This window comes from Aricia agestis, chromosome 2 (assembly GCF_905147365.1).
Source record: "Aricia agestis chromosome 2, ilAriAges1.1, whole genome shotgun sequence".
Classification (NCBI taxonomy): Eukaryota; Metazoa; Arthropoda; class Insecta; order Lepidoptera; family Lycaenidae; genus Aricia; species Aricia agestis.
The window spans coordinates 9,958,894-9,985,636 of record NC_056407.1 but is presented as its reverse complement, the minus strand read 5'-3'; the positions used below and the strand labels follow the sequence as shown (position 1 = coordinate 9,985,636).

Sequence of the window (26,743 nt, the reverse complement as noted above, 5' to 3'; positions counted from 1 at the left end):
TCTATAAGGAAAACTTAAATAACTAAATTTTTATTTAAATATTTCTTCGGTGGGTAAATAATTTGTAAAAAAAATGTATATTAATTCTATCATAATATTAGTCAAATTATTCAAATATATGTTATACAGATATTAAATTAACAAGTACCTTTGGATGATGTATTTTATACATTTATTAAAATATCTAATCATGTCCTACAACTCTACCAATCGTGAATTGCAGAAAAAAATACACATAATCGAATGGTTGCTAATGAAAACTTAAGGCACTGTATTTTAGTTGGTAATATCGTAAAACTTAAGTAGTAATTACCTTATTTCTTTAACGTTTCAAATATTATAGCTATCACAGAAGGACGTAAGTCGTAGGAATCTATAATAAAACAAAAAAATCCAGGTAATCGTAGCATATAAAAAAATATTTGTTGTGAACACAATTCTTGAGCACCAACATTGGTTAATAACAATCAACACTACAGAATAATGATTTTATTTACTTTATAATAAGTAGTTTGCCCTACCACCATACCACAGTTTGCCAAAATAAGTTATAAATAATTAAATTCAGCCTGTTTATTTGTCTCCAATAGTATGAAGTGTGTCTTCCGACAGCTCACCTTGGTAATAAAATATAATTATTATTTATTATTTAAATAATTCGCACAGACTTCCTGTCACACATCTATACTAATATTATAAAGCGGAAGAGTTTGTTAGTTTGATTGTTTGTTTGTTTGAACGCGCTAATCTCTGGAAGTACTGGTTCGATTTAAAAAAAATCTTTCAGTGTTAGATAGCCCATTTATCGAGGAAGGCTTTAGGCTATATTTTATCACGCTAATACTAATAGAATCAACTATTCAATCTATTTTGATGGAATTTGGTATGAAGATACTTTAAGTCTCGAGAAAGGACAAGAAATACTAATTTTGTCCCAGGAAAATGTACGGTTCCCGCACAATAAACTTTTTTGATTATCGCTTAATCTATTTTGATGAAATTTGGTATGGAAATACTTTCAGTCTCGGGAGAGGACAAGGGATAATTTTTATCCCGGAAAATATACCGTTTCACGCACAATAAGCTTTTATGATTCTCGCTTAAACTATTTAATTTATTTTGATGAAATTTAGCATGGAGATTGGAGATACTAATTTGAATCTGGGACAAGGAATGTTTTTGTCCCGGAAAAATGTGCGGTTCCTACACAATATACTTTTCTGACTTGCGCGTAAACGACTTAATCGATGTACGGGAACAACTATAAATTGAAGTCCACGCGGACGAAGTCGCGGGCAACAGCTAGTTTATAATAAAATTGGGACGGAAATATCCCACACTTTATTAAATCCCCACTGAATAAAGAATGCGAGGTATATTCATTATATTCAAAAAATTAAGATGTTGTAATTAAATAAAAAATTGATAACCTATGTAGGCACTTAAATATTGTATTCAGATACTTACAGTTCGCTTAAATTGTTGGGCTTATAATTACTAGAGCGTTTTAAAAATTAACAAAGAATACCAAAATTATTTGGATATTTTTGAGCATGCTTAATTTATCAGTAACAATAAAACAATATTATATATTAAATAGCTACCGACTACCTGTATGTATAGTCTCTAATTTAACTCAAATAGGTCAAGTTTATTGATAATCCTAAGTAGGCTGTCACACCATAATAAAGTAGATAATAAATCAATAACAATCCATTACACAATAACGATGTGTTCCAGGGCTAAAGTTAGTCACGATTTACGCACAGGTTCGACTTTAGGTAATACTTTCTGTCAAACAATACAATACCAACCGCTGCACCAATAGGTTGCTCAGAAAAATGAACAAAATAATTCAAATTGTTGTTCTTTTTACTTTGACTGTGCACGGCGAGGGTAAGTTTAATTACAACTATGAACTTGATTTATGAATACTGCCTCAAAAAGGAAAACCTGCACTCGCTATTTTAAATTTTATATCATTCGAAAAACTATGGCTGTTTACCTCCTGTCTTAATGTTCAGGTAAGTATTGATTATCATTCATCGAAACGCTACAAATTGTGTTCTTTTACTACTTTCACATATAAAACCCAATTATTATTAGTATAGTGTGTGTGTGTGTGTGTGTGTGTGTGTGTGTGTGTCTTTTTTCATAAGTTTTAATTTTTAACAAGACAACATGACATTACAAAAGAAACTCTAATTTTTGCAGCTTTACCTCGTCGTTTCTCTGAAGTGGTTCGTGGTAAAGATTACACGGAAATTATAAATGGTAAGTAGGTACCTTAAATGTTATCTGACGACCTCTGTGGCTCAGTGATTGAGTGTTTCGTACAAGAACGAAAAGTTTCGTTTGTTCCTGTGTCATAGATGTGTACTTTATTATTATAATAAAAATCTGAAATATTTATATTATGCCGTATAGTATGAAAGTATTAAGTATATTTCCGTTGTCTGGTACCCATAACACAAGTACATTCAGGCACTTACCACGGGGCTAGACTGACGGAGTGTGAAGCATCCATAGGTATTATTATTATTATTTTTTTACACTTAACATATTTTGTTTTAAAATGATTTGTACATACAATTTCCACTTAACATTTGATACAACTTTTATATTATCATTCACATTGTTCAATTCTATTTGTCTCAAATTTATTTGTTTACATTCCCTGTTTTATTTTTAATTTATAACATATATTTTTATTTCTCTAATTATTACATTATCTTTTTTCCTTTCTCTGGCTATTACAATACATATTATAATTTACATTATTCTTCATTTACATTTAATACATATAATTTACATTTAGTTAATTCCATACTTTGTTTATTTTAGTTTAAAATCTACTTGTTTCCATAATTATTTATATCTATTTCTTTTTACATTATCTTATCTTTTGTGTTTAACATTTACATTTGATATATTAATTTACATTAGGTATTATTATTATTATTATCACAATGATAATAATAATACTTTGCAATTAACACGTCTAATGTTCATCTGATGATAAAACTGACAAGACACGGGTCTGGACTCTGGACAAAGATTCCGCACGATTGCCCTGACAGAAAGCGTTATTGAACATCTACGTAGGTGGAGAATGGCTTTATTGCCCTACTTAATTCTGTACAAACTACTTATAATATTATATTCTATATTTAACACTAATATTTCTGTGAAAAAGATGTTTGTTTGTACATGTTGTAACATTGATAAGCCTCTAGATTTTATAAAATTTGGCACAGAAATAGAGAAGACTCAAACGACTTTCACGGTGTATGTGAAGAGGACAAAACCTTGTATGATTATTATTCTTTTCGCAAGTACATATTTTGATAAGTGAGGACTGAAGAGTTATAATATATTCGGTTTTGAAATCCTTATAATTCGTGTTTAAAGGTTATGTGCAAAGTCAATCGCATCTATCGTTTGCTGATTGTTTCTCCGTTATATAAAAAAGGCTTTCCAGAAATGGATGTGGTATTAAAACCAATTCCTAGCCTAAATATTCCTCATCCTCCTTAAGCGTCGAAAACTATTCTAAAAGTATTATTAATTTTTATTCCAGAAAATTCTTCAGACACTTCTAGCACTTCTTCTTCGTCCTCATCATCGTCATCAGAATCGGTAGAAGCGATATTTCCAATTGGGAACTTTAAACAGAGTGAGGTTATAAAACAGCGTAGCAGTTTATCACCATGTTCGTATGGATTGTTTTATCAAGTAAGTAAAATATTATTCTACTTATCTTATTCTTACCTTACAATTTTATTTTATTATCACAGTTACAGCTGCGGTCTTCCTTTCGTTTCTCTTGTTCAAATTCTCAATACCCTAAAGTTTCTTAGCTTCATAGCGTAGTAAATCGACTCTAGAATGGAAATTCAAACTTTTCTAGGGGTGACGCGTAAATCTTTCTTCCTTAGAGACCCAATGTGTATGGAAGTTCTTATCAATATCATTTATTTTTACCTTATCTATTTAAAAGTCTACGCGTTAAATAATATTAGCAAGCTCTGTCGAGTTAGTGATTTCTAGTGGCCAAAAAAAACTGTGCATTTCTAATTTTCAGGTGTGCATATAAAGCTTCTTCTTCACGAAAATAATCTACAACAAGAGTTTAATCTATGCGAAGAAAAGCAAAATTCCTCTACAAATTAATACTATGGTATTAAGTAACAGTATGTTTCATTAAAGTGATAAAAAATAGAGAATATCTTGTTTTTTACCCCCCAGCTACTTTTCACATCATCTAGTTGTGGATAAAAAATTCGATCTAAAATACACTTACAATCTAAATTGTTCATCACGGCTATGCATTCCGTGATTTGAATATCAAAAGAACTTTGTCTCCAAAACACGTTACTCTATTTACGGGGATAGCTTTTATCTCTTTGAGACTAGCGAAAGGTTAAGGCTTTTTTCGAACCACTGGCGGTGACGGATTCGTGCATAATGGCCGTATCGAATACAAAGAGGCTGCACCCGAAAACAATCTAATTTAAAAACAAATGGCCACAGAAAATGGAACAGGTATACGGTAGGTAGGTTTTATCAAAGGATATAAAATTGGCCAATTTGTGTACCATATTCAGTAATTTCGATGTAAGTATGTTCCGAAACAAAAAACTTGTCAGATTTTTTTTACAAAATTTTGATATTAATTTATTAATTTAATATTTAGTTTTGTGACTAGCTTTGCGGAAGTAACTTCGAATATTTTACAACAGGCCCAGTTTTAATAGGTTTAGAAATACAAATACCAGAGTTTTATTATTTTCCATTTATTTTTTAATTGTTTTAAATAGAAATTCCAGGGATCACAATAAATAAAAGAAAAGTATGTTGGCACATATTATACATTTTATTTGAATATAATATTAACTGTCTATTAATATAATTAAATAATAATAATTTTGATGCTATTATATATACATTATAAAATATGGTAAACATTTTGTTTCGCAGATAATTTTTTACCTTAGCCATTAGAAAAACTGAAAATAGTAGATAATAAAGCTTACATCATCTGGGAGCATTAAGTTTTGTACGTTACATTTTTACACTACACTTATTCCCAGCTATAAGGTTTTATGTAGAAGTTATCTGTTCGCTAGTGCATTTCATTGGCTAACGTAAAACAATCTGACCAATCAGCAACGATGTTGATTAGGTAGACTTCAACCAAAAACCTTAGAAGCTGGGCTTTAGTATTGCAATTTGCAAGTAATAATAATTATTATTAATCTTACATTTCATTCATTACAATATATTGTCATTTACACTTTATTATAGGTAACTGAAACAATGTAACTAATTCTAAACTTATTGAATGAAATATACTTTCATTCAATGAACATTTAAATAATATTATGGTACGGTATGTATTCGTATGTATTCGTATGTATTCGTATTAAACAATAGATATTAATTTAAATTAACATTAAAATATAGTGGAAGGTGTAGAGTGGTGATTTGTCAAATTAATAACTATACTGCACATTAGCACTTCACACATATCACAGATTTTAAATATTATTTACATAGTATTTGTACTAATGTACCTGACTGTACTATAGTTATAATTTATTTCCTAAATAACGTAGATATGGCTGCGTCTCTTATCTTAGAAAGAAGCCTCTGTAGAAGTACCGCGGCGATCCGGCAGCTGAAACAAAATACATTTCATTAGACTTTAATATTTTACTAGAAGGAGGCTGGAGGATTTGCCGTGACGTCAACGCGTGCCGTCGCCAAGTACCGTTTCTTTAGAGGCCCATTCACGGCAGGACTGCCGTGCAGTCTTGCCGACTGCCGTGAATAGGCCTCCCTTTAAACGATTTGATATTTTAATATTGTATAGTCAAGAAAATTTTTGTTTATTGTATGTTTATTGTTAATTGTGGTAAAATAACAAGTAGATTTTTAAATAATTTGGAGAACAGCTGTAATGCTTGCAGCGCTGATATCAGACTGTTTTTTCTTCATTCAAATAAATTCGGACACCCGAATGGAACGAAGTTATATTTTCTTATGTTCAAAAAACCTTTATACATATACATTATACACTCAAAAAAATATTTAAAAAACGCCATCTATTGACGCCCAGGAATACAGAATACTATCAATGCCCTCTGCCCCTACCATGCAGGTACTAACAAAAAAGTGTCGAGGTCAAAAAGAGGTCAATATCGTTCTGCCTAGCCCCGTTTATGCCGAATGCACGATAAGGAACTTCGTTCCTAAATTGTTTTATCAAATGTTTTCACGTCCTACGTCCTACGTTGCATACCACCGGTTCGGGAACTAACGCGGCGAGAAGAAAAAATTTAAGAAATATAATTCAATCTGATACCAGCTTTCATCGTATTTTCTTATAATAATTATGTGTATTGTGTATTATATAAAATAAAAATATTATGTGTTCATAAACTAATATCATTGTTTGGTTTGTTGTGCTTTATACTTTTGACGCATTTTACATATCGGCAGCTATTAATATTAAAGGTTACTAAACGTATCGTTAATTTATAGGTATAGAGGCTAGGGGGTATAAAAAACATTAGTATATTTTTCAGTCACTTTATTTCATGTTAATCAATGTTACAGTAAAACGCACTCTGAGTGCAAACTACTACATCTTACTTAACAATTCAGAAAGTAACTCAGAACTCAACATAAATACAAATCAGTGTCCGAAGAAACGTCAGTATTTTGCGCACACGATGCTATAAATACATCGTCAAGGATGGGAAACAAAATCATTATACTGTGAACACTGAACAGTCACTACTGGTCTAGTTTATTCAATTTTATACTCATTTACATTGCTTTACGATGATGTAATATTTTACATACGAAAGTATATTTGTATTTATCTCTTGAAGCCGCTACGCATCTCTATCTATATAAGAAGGAAAATTTAAGTTCCAGAAAAATAAAGTCGAAGGATAGTTTTTATCGTGGAATGATAGACGATTCTTTCAAGATATTAGGTATACCTATTCCTGTACAGCATGACTGGTGAGACATAATTAATACTTAAGGAGGGTACTCGGTACTCGATTCTCATTATAATTATGTAAAATTGACGACCTCTGTGGCTCAGTGGTGAGCGCGTCGGTAGCTCAAGCCGGAGGTCGCGGGTTCGAATCCCGCCGACGGAACAAAGAGTTTTCAAAGTTCCCGGGTCTGGATGTGTATTAAATATGTGTATGATATAATAAAAATCTTAAATATATGTATAGTATAAAAGTATTAAATATATTTCCGTTGTCTGGTACCTGTAACACAAGTCCTTTAGGTACTTAGCACGGGGCCAGACTGACGTGGTGTGAAGCGTCCATAGATATTATTATTATTATTAAAAAAATTTGGTAAGTACTTAATTTTTTATCAAGTTCTCTTTAAATAAATGAATCATGGACACTTAGTAAATTACTATGCGGCCGGCGCGACGGCGTGCGCCCCGCGCCGCTCGCCAGTCCCCCTCCCCTCGCACCCGCGCGCAGTGTCCATACGTTGGGTAAATAATACCCAACATATAAAAAATATAAAATAATAATATCAATTGATCACTATCAATTGATATTATTTTTTTATATTTTTTTTTTCAACTTATTTATTTATTTCATAACATGTAAAATTACAATTCTGACAAAATATTGTCTTTAGCCGGTAGCCGAGTTGTGTACTAACTAATATAATAGTCAAATATCACGTCCTCGAGTATTGAACATGCCTCACCAGTCAATGCTGTACCTATATGAAGCTATATGAACATAGCTTTCTCGTGCTTTCTAATCTGCTTTTGGTTTTAAAGTAATTAAAAATGTATGTCGTCTAGTTATTCTTCTAACCTACATTGTTAACAAACATTGTCATTTTTAACCGACTTCCAAAAAGGAGGAGGTTATTATTATGCGTATGACTTGTTACAGTCATAGAAAATAGGGGGTATGCCAGGGCACTGACACTATCCTCAATATCTTTACATTAATTATTGTAGTAAATTGTTTTGTCTATACTCCCCTACCAGAAGATTTTTTTTTTAAATCTGCGTTTATTTACTTTAGTAATTACAATGAGTGACAAATTTTTTCACAGACAAGCAACAGTAATGTGTTTCTAAACGTAATTAAGGGGCAGAATGGTACGCTCTTCGGATTTCACGCTCGCTGGGACGGAAATGCACAAAGTTTCCTTTTGTGGCGTTTCTCATAACTTGATTTGTGACGGTGCAACCCTTCAGTCGGGTTCCGGCGTGGCGCCGCCGAGGCGAGACGCGTCACTTCCGTTACACAGTCCGCGACCAGGGCTACCCACTTCCCAGGGCCACCCACTTCCCAGGGACGGATCATGAGTTCAGGGGGCCTTAGCTAATACTCAAATAGTTCGAAGTATCAATACCGAAACGTTGACTTGAATTAAATAAATTGAATGGGTTTGATTGATCGAATGATATACAGGGTTTCAAATCACATGATCTGTTTAATTTATTAAAATGATCGAATCTTTCGCATTATAATGTTTTTCTTTTCTTGGGCTTGAGTCTTGACCAAGCTAGAGCTCCTTTAAGCCAGCTAAGGCCCAGGGCCTTAATTCATGAAACCCTAAGCGGCCGCATCCGGCCGCGATAACAATAGATAAGCTATTGTGTCTTGTTATTCCACGATCGAAGGAATGGAAAAGGATGGCCCAAAAGACTATATGGTAGATCCAGCCTCTTTATACATATTATTTCATTCAGATATTTAATGAGTTTGTATGTGTTGTAATGGACAGCCCTAGCGCCCCCGCCCGCCCTCCGTTTTCCGCCCGCGCGGTGACAACTCGAGATACGCCGTCTGAAGACACACACGATGTCTTGCGATTTCTCCTGTCATGCTTCTTGATATCTTTTGTTAACTTCTAACGAAATTGTATATTCTTTCCAATATTTGATAGTAAAACTTGGGCATCAAGTCTATACCTTCAGAAAACTATTCTTTACGAACGGGCGCTAAGGAATCGGCTAAGGAATGAGTAATGCTTTTCCTCACAATGTTCCTCAAAGCTCGTGCATTTTGACATAGGCATCGCCAATGTCAAGTCACTTAGCGATGTTTTTAAATATCAAGCCCTATAGTACTATCAGAAAAGTTGATTCCTAGGCAGATGGGGGACCTAAGTAGTTTGGTCGCGTTTCGTCAAACCCAGCCGACAGATCACAATTAACGTTGAATTGACTTGATCCGACCAAATAACGGTCTGTCAACTGCCGAGGAATCTTCGATGGTACATTTTCAATGACTTCGCTATCAAACATTATCGAATGCAGCTTGACTACTGCCCTGTGCGCCTAGCATGCGCTACCGAGAAAATTTTGTGTACATGTTTTCTCGATGTTTGATGGTCTCGTCATCTCTATTGACCCTAACATGACATAAATTTTTTCTCGTGTAGATCTGTCGTCAAAATTAGCGAACCCTAACATGACAACACATTATTATCGAGTTTTGTCGAGATTTTGACATTATGAGAAGAGTAGTTTTTAAATACACTCGAGAGTGAGATATCTCGTTGGACGCATGCTAGACGAGCTGAACTATTTCAGTACGACAAAACCTGACAATTAACCAAACTCGAGCACGATTCTTTCAACAAACAAACTGATCGTGACGTGTTAACTTCAACCAGATAACATTATTCTACCGACCTCCGTCGAATTTCGAAACCACATCGACTTATCATTCCGATGTCATAACATTTAAGATATAACAATTAAATCAGAGATCGAAAGTATTGTGACCTTAGAAACGAACAACAAATACAAAAGATACTGTCTATTAAAAGTCTATTAATAACTTTGAAAGTAAATGATATGTCATTAACAGCTATAGCAAGTACACTTTATTACGTTATTTCAATAAAAGCATAGATTGATTATGATAATATTGTTATTGTACTTCTTCCGAGCAAATTTTGAAAATTAAACATAATATATTTTATCGTATTGTAATATAGTGAATTGTGTGGCTAAAACGAGTCTAAAATTAAATCATTTCTAAAATTTACCCTTTCACTGACTCTGCACCACAAAGTCCTATTCAAAGCTACACAAAAAGCTCTTGCAATTTACGATTTTCTCACGTGGAAAAAAGCTAGAACAAACGTTACATATTCGATGGAAAATCCTCTAATTTTTGATTAAATTAATGTTTGACTAAATTGAACACCCTTCATTATAAAGGGCAAACATATAAATATTTATAACAAAGGCCCGGCCGAGTGTCCAATTTAATAAGTACAAACTCTTTTATTAAATCATAAAACACCGCGTCAGTGATCCCGCTCCCTGTGATATGTCAATTTCATAATTAAAATGCGCTTGACCGTGCGGAGGGATCCGACAGATTAAAGAGGCCGAATTCAGTTGACACTCCCTGAATTTTCCTATCGAGAAATACAATTAAAAGAAGTGATATGAATAATGGAACATTGTTCTTTTTGTTTTGGTGACCATTCTATTTGGATCTTTTTATTTTTATATTTAAATATTAACTTCTAGTTATATTCAAGTCAGTTAATTACTTAAAATTTGATTATGAATAATTTTATACGTCTGCATAACTATCAAATAATTACTTAGTAAGCCATATCTTTATATTTTTGGAAGATTCCGTGATTCATATTAATAAAATACTACTTAGGTAGCAATAACATAAATTAAGAATTTTAATTTTTATTTGAATAGGCCAATGTCGCTTGCACAAGTTAACTAATTACTGTGAAATTCCAAACTGTCCGTGCGGCCGTGGACAACAGAGATAAGAGCCTCCAGAGGTCCATCTCTGAGGAGAAATAAACAAAAAAGAAAATGTATTTTTCTGTACAGTACAAAAAAGTAGTAACAGAAAGTAGAAACGCTGTCGATGGTCTAAGTATCGAGTATTTGCAAAATATAGCTAATTTCAATCAATAACATCAAAATATTGTGCAAGCATTTTGTAAATACATTTTTTACATGAGATGTATGCTGCGGGGCTAAAATGGTGACATTTAGCAATTCCTCTCAATCAATTCAGCAAATGAATTGTCAAAACTGTCAAACTGACAAATGTCAAATCAGTACCAAAATATAGAAATGAATTGCAAGCAGAGTTGCATTTTGCGATTTTAGAAAAATGAATTATATTATGATTCATATCATGACTCTTCAAAGCGACCATTTTAGCCCCGCTGGTCACTTCTCGACGTAAGGACGTAAACTATCTGTAATATTTTATATCACATGGTAGGTTATTTCCATAGGTGACAAAACTTGGATCTAAGTTGTTATCTTGTCGCGATTCTATTGTCCACTATGTAGGTATGTATGCATATTGTACATTAACGGCCGTTCCCAATATTTGATCTATCTCTGGTTTTGCCCTACTAAAGATAGGAGTAGCTCACATTAGACAGAGACATAATATATTTTATGTCAATTCAATGTTAGCTGCGATCGGTTGTATGTCAAACCAGAGATAGATTGAATATCGGGCACGGCCGTTAAAGATATTTTCACTGTATGTATGGTTTTCAAAGGATTCCACTGTATAGATATACCATTTCTATGCACCATCTCTGTATTATATTCAAATAGGTTAATAAGATACAGTAGTTATTTATACAGTCAAGTCTATATTTGGTAGAGAATAAAAAGACAATTGTAATCAGCATTTTATTGAACACAGCCTTCAATAACGAGATATTATCATAGCAGCACTCCCTCAATTGAATATCTCATCCATCATCATAATTTCGGCGAAAATGAAGTGTCAAGTGTTTGTCTTAGGTTCCGGCAACTGCAGACAGCTGGCCTTCGCTGCCGGAATTATTACAGTAGACATTTCCTCATTTATAGTTTTAAAAGGTTTTAAAGCTTAGATTGTATTCGAATATGAACTTTTTTTCTAAGAATTAGGTAAGTGGTTTATGAACTTTTCAAAACTGATGGTTTTGCACATAATTTGGTATTTTGGACAGAACATGTACTACTATGAACGAACTCAAAACTTAGGTGTGTTAAGGATATTTAGGACGAGCTATGAATAGCAACGGGGCTTAGTTTGCAAGAGTTTTTGCTCTTACTTTTTGGCTACACCGAAATGACAAGCAATTGTATGTAAATGACAGCGCGACCGTGCCGCTACTATAAATCGTTACATACTATTGCTTGCGATCTCACGGTGTAGGCTGACTAGCGGCCAAACCGCTCGTTCGCGCGGACGCATGTAAGACTTTAGACTGCCTTCATTAAGTCGCGCGGCTGCCGCACTACTCCCGTGACTGATACTGATACTGACGGGTCAATTCAGACCGCAACGCGACGAGGCGAGGTGCGGCGCGGCATTTTGTATTATCGGTCGCGTTGCAGTCTGAATTTCATTCATTTTTCAAGTCGGCAGCCATGCTAACCCACGTAACAATTATTATATAAATATTTGTAATAAAAATAAACTTTAAATAACATTTTACTTACTCCCAAATGTATCAAACTGTAGCTCTGACCTTTTTACCAAAAAGTTATTCAATCAAAAAACTGTATCTAATACAATTCATGATTTTATTTCATTTATACGATACGTAAGCATTTAGTATATTATTCTATAGTATAGTAGTAATAAGTATCTACCTATATTCTAAGTCATGCTGTGTCTACAAACAAGAATCATGCTAGGAAAAGGTGCTATAATATGTATATGTGCAACCAGGATTTCCAATAAAACAGGTTCAATTCTTTAAATTTATTTACATAATATGTACATCCTCTCAATCATCCTGTACACAAAAAACAACAACAACAATTGCTTAAGTACAAAGCACAACTAAGAAGCAAATGTACAGACTACAGATTTAGAAGTTAAAGTATTACAATTAGAAATAAAACAAAATAATAAAGAAGTGCGGAAAAAAAACAAAATAAAATACAAAAATTACAGTTACCATAACTAAATAAATTACATTGATATCAAACCTTTCCAAAAATATCTTGCAAAAGTTTTGATACCGTTAACAAATTATTTCCAACAACTAAAAAGAAACATCTATGAACAAAATGTGTTTTTTGTGACATATTTTTTAACGAATCAAAAAAATTAGTTAAACGATGTTCCTTTCTCACTACAATTTATTATTAACAGGCCCTTGAAAATACTGATTTTTAAATGGCGAAGGTCGAATCACTAAACGCCAATTAAAGAAAGATCTCCTAAAATCAAAGCTGTTACTACCTCTGCTTAGCAGAAAAAACAGCGAATGACTTAAGAGCATCTTAATTTTAAAAAGAAGCGTAGGTATAGGACCAGGGTAATTAGACTTGCATTCAACAATTTCGTTAGCGAGGGTAGAAATCCAATATGGTATTTGACATAACGCTTCGCTTTGACATGGCGTTTGCGATGCTTTATGTCAAATGTTTTTTTATTTGTAACTTGGCTGGCGAAATCGAATGCGATTTGACTAAAGGCTCTGTTATTAGTCTATTAGTACTATTTACATCGGCGGTTAGGGTTTATCTACCTTGATGGGCGCCGGGCGGTTGGAAGCCGTAGCCCGAAGCCCCCACCACCACTCCGCTAGTCTGGGACGGGTCCCCGGGGGGAGAGGGGGGGAACACAACGGGACCTGGAAGAGAGAAATGCGTTTCTTAATTTAAATGAATGACATATTGTTGAAGTTGATTCCTTGGTAGATGGCGGACCTAAGTAATATGGTCGCGTTAAGTCAAACCCATCAGAACAATCACAGCTTACATTGAATTGAGATAAGTCAACCAAATGACATAGGTCCGTCAACTGCCTAGGAATCATTTTCCTCGATGGTACATGACTTAAAAATCCAACTCCTAGTTTTTTCTTTAATTTTCCCAGTAAGCCGAAAAGATGTGAAAATGGCTTCAAATTAATTCAACTAAATTTTTGATATATTAAATCATTTTAGGGTCAATTGAGATTTGAGACCGTCAATTGACCCTTAGACGACTACAAGACAGCCTAAATAAAATCATAACAACGTAATTACGAAAAATATGTCCTCAATGTCGCCTACGTTAATAATTATGTTTTGAACCATTAAAACAATTTTGATATCTCCTTGAACGTAAGTATCATTAGACCCACTTAAGCTACTATTAGAGGTCCGTGAAACATCTTATTTACTTTAGTCAAATGAACCATATAATTTATTATCCATATAATTAGGTACAATGTACATACGAAGGCTACGAAAGTTGTTTTAAACTATTTCAAAATACCTCTTTGAGATAAATAGAGACAAGAGATCGCTGTATGGACTTAGGCTGCCTTTGCTCTCCAAAAGTTAGAATTTGAGAGATTTGTAATATTGAAACTGTATTTGTATTACAGAATCGACATATTCGTAGGTATAATATAGATTACAGAGATTCTAGAGCATCACAGTTTTGTTAAAGTATGTTCCTCTATAACAATAAAACCCGCCAAGTTCGTGTCGGGCCACGAGCAATATAGGGTTTAATAATGTGTGTATTCTTGTCAAATTACAGCTTTGTAGGTCCTATAGTCTCTGAGCAAAACCGCGGACAGACAGACGGACGGACGGACAGACAGACAGACGGACAGACGGACAGACTGACAGACGGACAGACGGACCGACAGACGGACGGACAGACCGAAACTTTAACTTAAAACTTTACTTACTATTTTATATCTATTCTGTGACCAAACTATATTTTATTAAGCTTGTGTAAGTTATTTTAGGCAATTCTAATGTATTTAATTTTTTTTTTTTTACAAGTATCGCTATACTAAAGACTTACAAGTTACATCCCTAAGCGATAGCAGACTTGAACCTCTGTCCAGTAATTGAATATGACACAATCTTTACACCGCAACTATTAGTAACTTGTTGATTGGAAAAGCTGTATTTTAGTAAAATTGTACCTAGTTACAAGTACTAGGACACTGTGATTACGAACACCAGGCTACACTTAGGACCCATAAATTAATACCTATTTCAATTAATATCGTGCAGCTATTGAAATATTTAGCTACAGTTTTATCGATAAAGAGAAATTCCGAACAAATTGCTATAATCAGTACCCTGATTCTGCTTTTTAAAGGAGTGAGCACACTGAGACAGGCCGTACCGAGGCTCAGCGTGCCGGGGCTCATCGCAAAAGTCCGCCTCCATACAATTTGTATAGAAGCGGATGCGCGTATCGCACACTGTGTAGGGGCGCAGCGGATTTCCGCTTCCATACAAATTGTATGGAGGCGGATTTTCGCGATGAGCCCCGGCACGTTGTGCCCCGGCACGGCCCGTCTCAGTGTGCTCACTCCTTAACCCAACAATAAAGTATATCTAGACCGGATTCTATCAAATATTAAAATGTTATTCTCATATCAAGCCATACGTTAAGTACACCTCTAATTTTTTGAGTTTATTGATCAACATTTTAGATCACAATAATTACAAACATTCATATGTTTGTAATTATTGTGATCGAAAATGTCAACAGATTACAGAACACGTCTTATGACAGTTACGAAAATAACAATTTATATAAAAAGTTCTGTTTTATTTATGTACTGAGACTGCATTGAAAACATATCGAAACTGCACTATTGTGAAATTATTTGGCGGAATCAGCGTGTAAAATCTAAACTGCTTTAGTCATTACAATCCGGATGTATTGTTCGAAATCGAAGGATACAGCTAAGGAGGTCATTATCACGAATCGGTATGACTGTTCGTTGAAGAACTGACCCAGTTAAGTATCCTTACCTATAGCTTGTTATTGGAGAGATTGCTCGTTACAAATATTTAATTTTGTTGCGTTTATTTTTATAACCCGGACCTGCACCCGTAGCATGGCTACAGTAGAAATATGAAAGTACTAGATGTCCCGCGCGGCTTCGCCCGCGTAAATTAGGAATTTTACAGAAACCTTACATTTTCCCATGAAAAATAGCTATACTCTCTTCACGTGGTCTCCTCTATATATGTACATATTATGTGCCAAATATTGCCATAAAAATTGCTCCAGTAGTTCGTGAGATAAACCCTTTCTAATATTTCCCCCGTTTTTCCCACATTTTCCTGAGTTTCTTCGGTCGTATTAGTCGTAGCGTGATAATAATATAGCCTACAGCCTTACTCGATAAATGAGCTATGTAACACTGAAATTAGAAATAAGTTTTTAAATCGGATCTGCAGTTCCTGAGATAAGCGCGTTCAAGCAAACATACTCTTCAGATTTATAATATTATAAGTATAGATTTTTTTAAATTATCGCTTGACAAACTCGAGTCTCGATCTAAAAGACTATGAAATGGTTATACCATTTCATAGTCTTTTAGATCGAGTGTGGTATGGTAGTGATGATGATGATGAATGTAATTTGCATAGTAGCATATGCTTTCTGTTCTTAAAACAACGCCGAAACTTCCAAACTTGTATCTATAAAAAATCAGGAGTTCTCTCAGCACCTTCCGAATCACGGTATACCAGGTATATCTCGGTGCAAAATCTTACTTGTTGGTAGCATATGCTTAGAATACTTATCACGAAACCGAAGTCACCACATGTTTCCCTATAAATTTTGAGGAGTTCCCTTGATTACTTATGGATCCTTCATCAGATCACTACGTTTGTGAATATAATACCAAATTGGGATGATACCCTGAATACCAAAAAAAAATTGAAAATCGGTTAACAAACGGCGGAGTAATCGTTGAACATAAGAAAACGAACATAGCACCTCCCCCATTTTGAAAGTCGGTTAAAATTGTAGCCTATATGTTATTCTGATGTATAAGCTATATTATTGTAAAGTTTCATTAAAATCCGTTCAGTAGTTTTTGCGTGAAAGAGTAACAAACATCCACACATCCACACATCCATACATCTATACATCCAAACAAACTTTCGCCTTTATAATATTAGTAGGATAGAGTATAGACAAACTTAACAGCGGAGATAAACTGAAGGTGCCGTTCCGATCGTTACCGCGACTAGCCGCGATCGACAAAACATCAAATACAATGCCACTTTATGACATTCGTATTACTACTGTAGCCATGCTACGGGTGGATATAAATATGGGTCTCATTCTTATAATAGTCCTTTCCTATGTAATTGATTGTACTGTCGGTTCTTGGTGGAAATTCATGTTGTACACTAATAAAACACACTTTTCTTGCACTTTTTCCACTATATTAAGATATTATTATAACTTTTAACAAATAACACGACCGGTTTCGAAATTATTCATCATCAGGTGTAAGTTTAACGTCGGTACTTTAAAAAAAAATTTATATAATATTTAATAATATTTAATTTTTTAAAAGTACCGACGTTAAACTTACACCTGATGATGAATAATTTCGAAACCGGTCGTGTTATTTGTTAAAAGTTATAATAATATCTTAATATAGTGGAAAAAGTGCAAGAAAAGTGTGTTTTATTAGTGTAGTCCTTTCCTAGTCGCAACTCCGTTGTGCCTAAATTCGTTTATCAAACGCGAACCGTACATTTTTCTTGGATAAAAATCATCCTATGTCCTTTCCCGGGACTCAAAGAATCTCTATACCAAACAACAAATTCGTTTTTATTTAGCGGTTGGGGCGTGAAGAGAGAACACTATCGCATTTATAATATTAGTATGGATGTAGACGTCATAATAATACTATTATGACGTCTACAGAATTAACAAGCAGACTCGCTTAAAAGTTAATACTAACTTTTAAGCGAGTCTGCTTGTTAATTCTTCAAGCTTAAACAACGGAACTTTTATAAAATCTATATATATAAAACTCAAAGGTGACTGACTAATTGACATAGTGATCTATCAACGCACAGCCCAAACCACTGGACGGATCGAGCTGAAATTTGGCACGCAGGTAGATGTTATAACGTAGGCATCCGCTATGAAAGGATTTTGATAAATTCCATCCCCAAGGGGTCCAAATAGGGGATGAAAGTTTGTATATAATAATACTTCTTAACGCGAGCGAAGCCGCGGGCAAAAGCTCGTTTTACATAAAAAAAGCAAATAAAATTATAATAAGTTTCAATTTCTAACGAAGTTGCAGGCAAAATCAACATAGTGAAAGAATACGTGTGGCACTCGGGGACTGCCGAGGTAAAGTTATTGCATAGCATTTTTTACTAACAATCGCACACACACAAACACCGTGCCGAATTCGCCGCACCGCTGTGCCGGTCGGTATTAGGTTTTTTCGTTACGGGATTTCTTGATTAAGTCACCGCGCTCAAAGCTCGCCATATATATATCGATAAAAGCTATGCCATAGCCTAACAACAATAGAACAACAATTGGACCTTGATATTGACGAATTGGGAATCAGAGCATCTCGGTTTATCTTCTGTCTCGCAACTTCCTCCCGATTATGCCTATGATGAAACTATTATTTAACGCTAGCTTGTAATTCAATTAATTGGTTACATTTTGTAGAATAATCATTACTGTATCAACAGCCTCAAAATTCTACTCTAATTAGCAGTTGGATAAAAATGATGAACTTTTTAACAACACAGTTGGGAAATTATCAATTAACATATTTATTATTTTCACAGATGTCTCACTTGTTAAAGCTGTTTTGGTCACTCTCAGTCCGCCCATGACGACGTCCGCTTAGGAGTAGCCGAATAAGAAAATTTGCTTCGCGACAAAGTCGCAAGTGCATATAGCAATATTGATTAGGAAGACTTAGCAAAACATTTTAGTTAAAAACTGAAAAATCATTATTCGCTTTTAATCCAACGGAGGGTTCCTTACTAATAGTCAAATGTAGAGCCTCTAACCAAATAAATGAGGGTAGAGCTAATAAAAGTATGAAATCCGGTTGAAAATTTAGGCTAACTTTAACTTAAATATTTTTAATGTAAAATATAGTTTCAAACATTTACCGTTAGCCATTAGTAACGCGGTTTCTTCATCGTCATCTGATAAAAAAGTATTGCAACATCTAATAATTAGATGGGCAGTAAAAATCCTTATTATTTAATTATGATTTAGATAAAAAAAAGTTAACAAGCATATAACCGCCATCGGCCTTCAACAATCAACATGGTTACGTTTGTGCTTCCTGGTTCTTTTTTGCTATATTTACATCTGATTATGGATGTTTTATTTTATTCTACTAACAAGGTTAGGATTGTGTTTATTTCTGTTCATAATTTTCTTTATGCGCGGGAAGACGGGGAGTTTCCAGTGATACAAAAAACTTAGAAGATCATGAAATACGTGAAACATCAAACAGTTACTCAACATGAATAACATTTAAATAATGTACCAAAAAGTAACACAAAAGAAAATACATATTAGAGCTATCATAGGGTTGTCATACAGATAAAATTTAACTGTGGCACTCAGAGATTATATTTATTACTTGAATGCAACTAAATGAAGATTTTGACATAAGGACTATACATAATCTGTCAAACTTTTCATTAAATTAAAGTTTAATGATGATTAAATGTCCCAGAGTGCGGGAGAAAGTAGTGTTTTTTTTAGCATGTCAATTATTGCCAAAGATGCGGTTTTTTTCCAACATCCAACAAAACAATCTATTTCTATATTTTGAGTTTTTGGTTTTATAACCGTAAACTTTTCCGGACAACTTGACATGTGACAGCCCTGAATATGCATATTGTACACAGTTTAGTTTATTAATGAAGCTCATTTTGCACGCAACGTTTTTGATTGATTCATGCCATTCGTGTGGAAACGAATGCAACAATGTCTATTAGCTCACCGAATATAGTTTAGTCCTGATTTTAATTAGGTTAGGATATTTGAACAGTCACGATTACCAATATTTGCGCTCAATCAGTAATGAATATTTAAAAAATCATTAATTTGTAAAATTTACTATTTTATGTAAATTATAAGGACTTCAAATAAGCTAAAATATTTTACTCGTTGAATTTTGTGACTTCAATTATTAAATTTTGGTTCTTAAGTCTCCGTCCCAGCATGACTTAAATTAGAAGGTATATTGACGCTTTCTAATCATAATATTATCATTCTTAGTAAATTACGTTCTCAACGATCTACTCAAGTATGGAAAGCATACGAACTGTAAAATTTATACACCATACACAATTTATTTGGGTAAATGGCTCTAGGCATTACAGAACTAACCTAACCTAACATCTATACAATATCAAGTCTACCAGCTTCTACCATAAACAAATTCTCTTCAAGATACATTCACCGTACATTACAAAACACTTAGCCAAACAGCATCGCTTACATTATCGGCAATTCAAACACCGGACTATTTTACGTCCGTTGTGAAATTTCTTTGCCAACCGTACATTAATTGTACAGCATTGTTCCTTAATAGGCTTTCGCAGTATTATTTAGACTAATACGGCATTTCTAGGCGGAGACCGATCTCGCTTCCATATTTAATGGCAAGACATTCGATTTATGCGTTGAATATCTTATATTGAATATATGCGTAATATTGTTACTTGAATGAAAGATGTTATTTATTGATTGATGATTTTTATGGTACTTTTATGTATAAAACTATACTGTAGCACTTACACGATAATTTGTTTTGCAATGAACATAATATTATAAAAGCTGTTTAGAGCTTGTCTAAATATTGAAATGACGCGCCCCACCACTTGACTAGTTGATATCAATGAAAAATTTTGCACCGTGAATATGAGGGATATAAAGCTTAGGTCAACGATACCAAACCAAAGTCTGTCACTAAACCAGCGCTTGCCGGCTGCCGCTTAACATCTGGTAGCTTGCAGTATAATTATACGTTTACTGTTATAAATTCCTATATATAGACATCAATTTTGTCAATGTAATGTAGACTGGCGGCCTTAGGCCTTGTATTTGCGTTTGTCAGAGGAATTTCCTAATGGTTGCCAAGTGTTCGCTATAATGAAGGCTATAATATAGTATTTGAAGCCCCTGGCACTACTTGAGGTGTTAATACACCATTTCAAACGCATTTCACTACTACAAGCATTGTTAAAATGACACTACGGCATGTACGTTCTGAATTCAAAATGGACTAAAAAATCGAAGGTTTTTTGATTTTTTACATCAAAACATTGCAGGTATCTTAAATAAAACACATATTCTGGAAGCTTCCTTACACGACTTACGTAACGAAATAGGCGAAATCCAGGTAATCTGCTTAACTGAAACCTTTATAAAATCCGGATGTGAATCAAATCTGAATTTGCAGAATTACAAACTTGTTTCACATTACTCACGCACTCATCATAAACGAGGTGGCTCCTGTATCTTAGTACATAAAGATCTTGGACATTATAAGCTAAATTTAAAAATCCCACCTCTACAGAATGAATTTGAATACTGTGCCACCTGCATACCTAGTCTAAATATAAATATAGTCTGTATATATCGTACCCCAAACTCGAATGCGAACATCTTTATTAATAAATTAAATAATCTTTTAAAAAATATTACTATGCTTAAATCAAAATATACTATACTTACTGGAGATTGGAATATAGATATGCTAAAAAATACTCCACAATCTAAAGACTTACGTGCAGTTTTGGCCAATTACAATGTAGAAAATCATATTTCGCATCCAACCCGTAAAGAATCATGTATCGACCTTATTTGCAGTAATCTCTCACAAGAAAATAATATATCCTGTAACACCCATTATCTCGCGCTTTCAGACCACGAAACGGCCCAAACCTTATCTTTTGAAGTACCCACAAAATCTCTGTTTAAAAATAAAACACCCTACTTTTTTGAAAAGATTCGAGATCTAAGCAAAGACAATATAAAAAAATTCTGCGACTGTATAAATTCCTTATCATTTAAAGAGACCCTACAAATACAAAATACTGATGAGGCTTTTAATGTATTCTACAATGATTTAATTTTGTTCTACAACCTTTGCTTTCCCATTATCACAGTAAAAAAACTCAAGAAACCAATAAAAAATAAATGGCTTACAAAAGGTTTAAAAAGATGTTGCCTAAACAAAAGGATCCTGTACCTAAAATATCGCTTCTCTAAGTCTAATAAAACAATAAACAAACAGCAATATAAGACATACACAAGAATATTAAAAAAATGTATAAATGATTCTCAGAGACTCAACAATATAAACTACATTAAGAAATCACAAAACACATGTAGAGCATCTTGGAATGTCATCAAAGATAATAGTAACACTGTAGCTGATGATAACATAACAAAAATACAAGTAGGAGATAAAGAGATATCTAACACCAAAGAAATAGCAGAAAATTTCAATTCTCATTTTATAAATATTACAAATAAAAATAACAGAACTAACAAGAATAACAAGGGCAAGGCAACAACATTTAAAAGTAATATTTATAATACATCTATTTATTTAACACCGGTTACTACCAACGATATACAAAAAATTATATTAAGCCTTAAAAACACCAACTCAGTAGGATATGATGGAATCCAAACTAGCATATTAAAAAAATGTTATAAAAGTCTCGCTATTCCCTTGAGTCATATCATAAACCTCTCAATAAGTGAAGGCGTTTTTCCGACGAGACTAAAATTTTCAATTGTTAAACCAGTCTATAAAAAGGGAAAAAAAACAGACATGAACAATTTTCGACCTATAACTCTAATCCCTGTGTTGTCAAAAATATTTGAGCAGGTAATGTTTCAAAAGGTTTACAGCTTTCTCAAGTCAAATAAAATTCTTAAGCCAGAACAATTTGGTTTTCAAAAAAACAGCTCCACGACATTAGCATGTTTTAATTTAATAAAATACATCACTGAGAGCCTTAATGCTAAGCATTCTGTAACTGCTGTCTTTTTAGATCTCTCAAAGGCATTCGATTTTGTCTCACATGATGTATTATTAGACATATTGCACAAGCAAGGAATTCGAGGCGTAGCTAACGACTGGTTCAGAAGCTATCTAAACAAAAGGTATCAATGTGTTCAATTGAGTGTAATCAAGGGTAAACATAGAGCTACTTACAAGTCATCATATGTTCTTAATTCTTATGGTGTACCTCAAGGCTCAATACTAGGACCCCTATTATTTCTATGTTACATAAATGATTTTCCTGATATAATAATGTATAAATCTATTCTTTTCGCAGGCGATACTACAATATTGATACAAAATAAAAATAAAGACACACATGAAGCTGAAATAATTATAACACTAAAAAGAATAATAAACTGGCTAAATTCAAGAAACCTAACACTAAACCTTGCAAAAACAAAAATAATTCAATTTCAATCTCACAACACCAAAAACAACAATCTAAACATTTCACTCGATAATAAAAATATAGAGGAAGTAAGATCCACTCCATTCCTAGGTATAACTGTTGATCGCCACTTGACTTGGAGAGATCACATTGATAAAGTATGTCTTAAATTAGAGAAATTTGTATACGTCCTAAGAAATGTAAGACATACTGTGTCCGAAAAGGCTTCAATTTTAGCATACCATGGTTACGTCGCGTCAGTCTTACGCTATGGTCTAATAATTTGGGGTAATTCTACCGACTTCGATCGCGCTTTTCGAACACAAAAAAAATGTATTCGTTCTGCCTGCGGAGCTCATTTCTTAGATAGTTGTAAGCCATTATTTAAAAGACATTCTATTCTACCCCTACCCTGTCTCTACATACTAGAAATCTGTACATTTGTGCATAAATATTGTGACGATTTCTATGCAAAGAAAACCGAAACAGCAACCAAAAGCTGCAGACACCATAACAAAATCTGCATTCCTGACCAAAGGTTAAATATCTGCAGCAAAAATGCTTATTGTTTTGCTGTTAAAATATATAATAAACTTCCAAAAATATTAAAGGACCTATCTTTGAGAAAATTAAAAATTGAACTTTTTAAATTGCTACTATCTAAAATGTATTATGACGTGAATGACTATTTAAACGACAAGAAATTAGCATTATAATCTAAACGACATTGACATAAATTAATATAACTAATATAGTTTACTTCTTACAATAATTATTATTAATGTTAAATTATGAATTATTAGGTATACCTCTATAAGGAATAAAATGAAATAAACAATTAATTAATGGACTTATTGACATCTACTATTATTAAATATTATGATTACTATTATTATTGACATTTAAATGACAGTGAATTTAACATTATATTATTATAATATAGGTATAATTATTATAGTTTGCATTATTAGTTTGCATTTATAGTTAACAATCATATTGAAATAAATTATTTAATGAATCCACTTTATTACTTGACTGAAAATTGTATTGTTTATTTTATGAATAACGACAAATTGACGATGTTACTAATGATATTATTAAGACGTATGATATTAAATTAGGAAAATAATAATTGAAGACAAAAAAAAAATGAATTGGAATGTATACCTAATTATAACTCTTAATTATTTAGTTGTAAGTGACTTGTAAAATTTGCACGCCCCATTCAAAGGCAAAATAAGAGAACTCTTTACCCGACTAACAACATAATATTGTACCTTATTTTAGCAAATAAACGATTTCTTCTTCTTCTTCTTCTTCTTTTGAATATCTCCTACCTGCTTAATATAGCTAAAATAAAACTGCTTATTATTTTATTTTTTTGTTTTTTTTTTAATCTAACTAGAGATCACCCAATGGTCGAAATTCGACCTTAGTTTCAACGACATTAGGACTACTACCTATATTTTGTAAAAAATATTGACTTTATCATTTATTTTTTTCAACTCTTGTCTTTGGGACTTAGCTGATCTCAGACTCGCCGTGTAAGCATTGTCTAATAGTATCATAAATTCAATAAAAAAAAACTATAATCCATTTTCAATTTGTCAACTTGTTGTCAACAGACTTCAACCCTAAATAAAAGAGTATAATTCGTATGTATAGGCTTGTCACTCAAAAATCTGTCATTTCTCATGTGTGTGTGTTGTAGTGTGTGTAATGTTTTATTTGTTAAAAAAATGTATGATAAAAGCATAATTTCAAAATAATATTAGTTCAATGCACTCCTTCACCATATGAACTATAACTGTGCAAAATTTTATGCACCTGCGTTTCCCCATTTTTCGTAAAAAGGGTTACAAAGTTTTTCGTTCGCGTATTAATATTATGATTCTTTGAAAAATTAAGAAAAAAAAATTTTTTTTCAAACTTTACTTATCAGTCACTTATCAGATGAGCAATCTGTTTATTGATTAGAACTTAGAACTGTATGTAATATTATGTCAGCATTGCCTTTTATGTTGCAGATTAGTTTCAGTGTGACTATGCAACACGTGGTTATACAACAGATTTGCCAACAATACCTAGTATTAGCTGAGCCTACTGGACAATTAGGTAATTATTCTATCCAGATTGTAATTATTACCAATGACTAATATCTCGGTACAGTAACATTGCCACATAATCAACTATCTAAATAAATTTAGATAGTAAACTAGCTGTCCCGGCAAACGTTTCTTTGCCATATAAAGTATTTCGCTCGTATTATTTTATTGAAGACATGTCTAAATAAGTATGTCACCATTGCAACGTCCATCGCTATCCCGTCGCACAAACAATGGTCGCCGTCAGTCTCGAGTTGTAATAATTTATCGATTTAAAAAGTACCCAGTAGCCGATTCTCAGACCCACTGAATATGCATATAAAATTTGGTTAAAATCAGTAAAGCCATTTCGGAGGAGTACGCTATCTAACATTGTGACACGAGAATTTTATATACTTACTTATTAGATTATTATTAATCAACATAGACGTAAATTAAAGAAATCTGCAAGTAACTTGCATTTTAGGAAAGAAATATTATATTGCATTTTTTTATCTAGGCTTATGCGATAATTATTAAGTTAAATTAAATATTTTTAAATAAATATTATGACAATTAATCAAGTCTTATCCTCTTCAATCACGGGTTTTTGGCCGTATATATATTATATGCAATGATTTTGCAAAGCATCTCAAACTTTTTCTTTGTAATGTTGACAGTTTAAGCTCACAAAAAGTGAGTGAGTCAAGCACTCACCTAAAAAGCAATATAAAGCCCAGTTTTAAATTTTATCGCCAATATCACCGGGGCCAGATCTACCATATTATGGCTATTAGGGCTTAAGCCCAGGTCCCCATGAGTTCAAGGGCCTCCGCCCCCAGCTAAGTCAAGTAAAGATAATTCCAACCACTGAGCATCTCAATGTAATGACCACACGTAATGATGAAAGCAGCTGGCGCAATCTTATAATTTCGCAAGCACATTGTCTCACTAACAATTAAGCTATACGTGCACTTCCTTGTATGCCAGATGTAAATTATGACCCGCACATGATTGGACAGCTGTGATACCAGCTCTCAATATAGTACTGAGAGAACTATGGTATTAAATACTTTAATTCTAGAAATATATGCTAATGAAACGACTGTTTGCTATGCCTATTAGAAAAAACTAGCTTAACTTTATACTATACTTAATTATTCTATCTTAGGTACTCTAACAAAAGAGTGTTTATTAGAATTTTGCTTGCAACTTTGTAGCTACATTTTGTTATTTAACAAGGCACGAAGCTGCATTAATAGTGTCAAAATAATAGAATCGAGTAAAAGCTACGAATAATAAATAGTTTTTATTATTCGTAGAGTAAAATATATTATTTATTAAATAATAATGCCTCCCACACTGGTTTCGGTGAAACCAGGCTAGCTACG

General features: G+C 33.2%; 1 protein-coding gene across 1 annotated transcript in view; it reads right to left on the bottom strand.

Annotated features, from left to right (window-relative positions):
* Nucleotides 1-5,405: 5,405 nt before the first annotated feature.
* Nucleotides 5,406-26,743, bottom strand: part of LOC121735354 — a 42,624-nt gene continuing 21,286 nt past the window's right edge. The window contains exons 4-5 of the mRNA XM_042126158.1: nt 13,558-13,662; nt 5,406-5,680 (exon numbers count right to left, since the gene is read on the bottom strand). Of these exons, the coding sequence (XP_041982092.1) occupies nt 5,634-5,680; nt 13,558-13,662 (152 nt within the window). The 3' untranslated portion in view covers nt 5,406-5,633. The remainder of the gene's footprint in view (nt 5,681-13,557; nt 13,663-26,743) is intronic.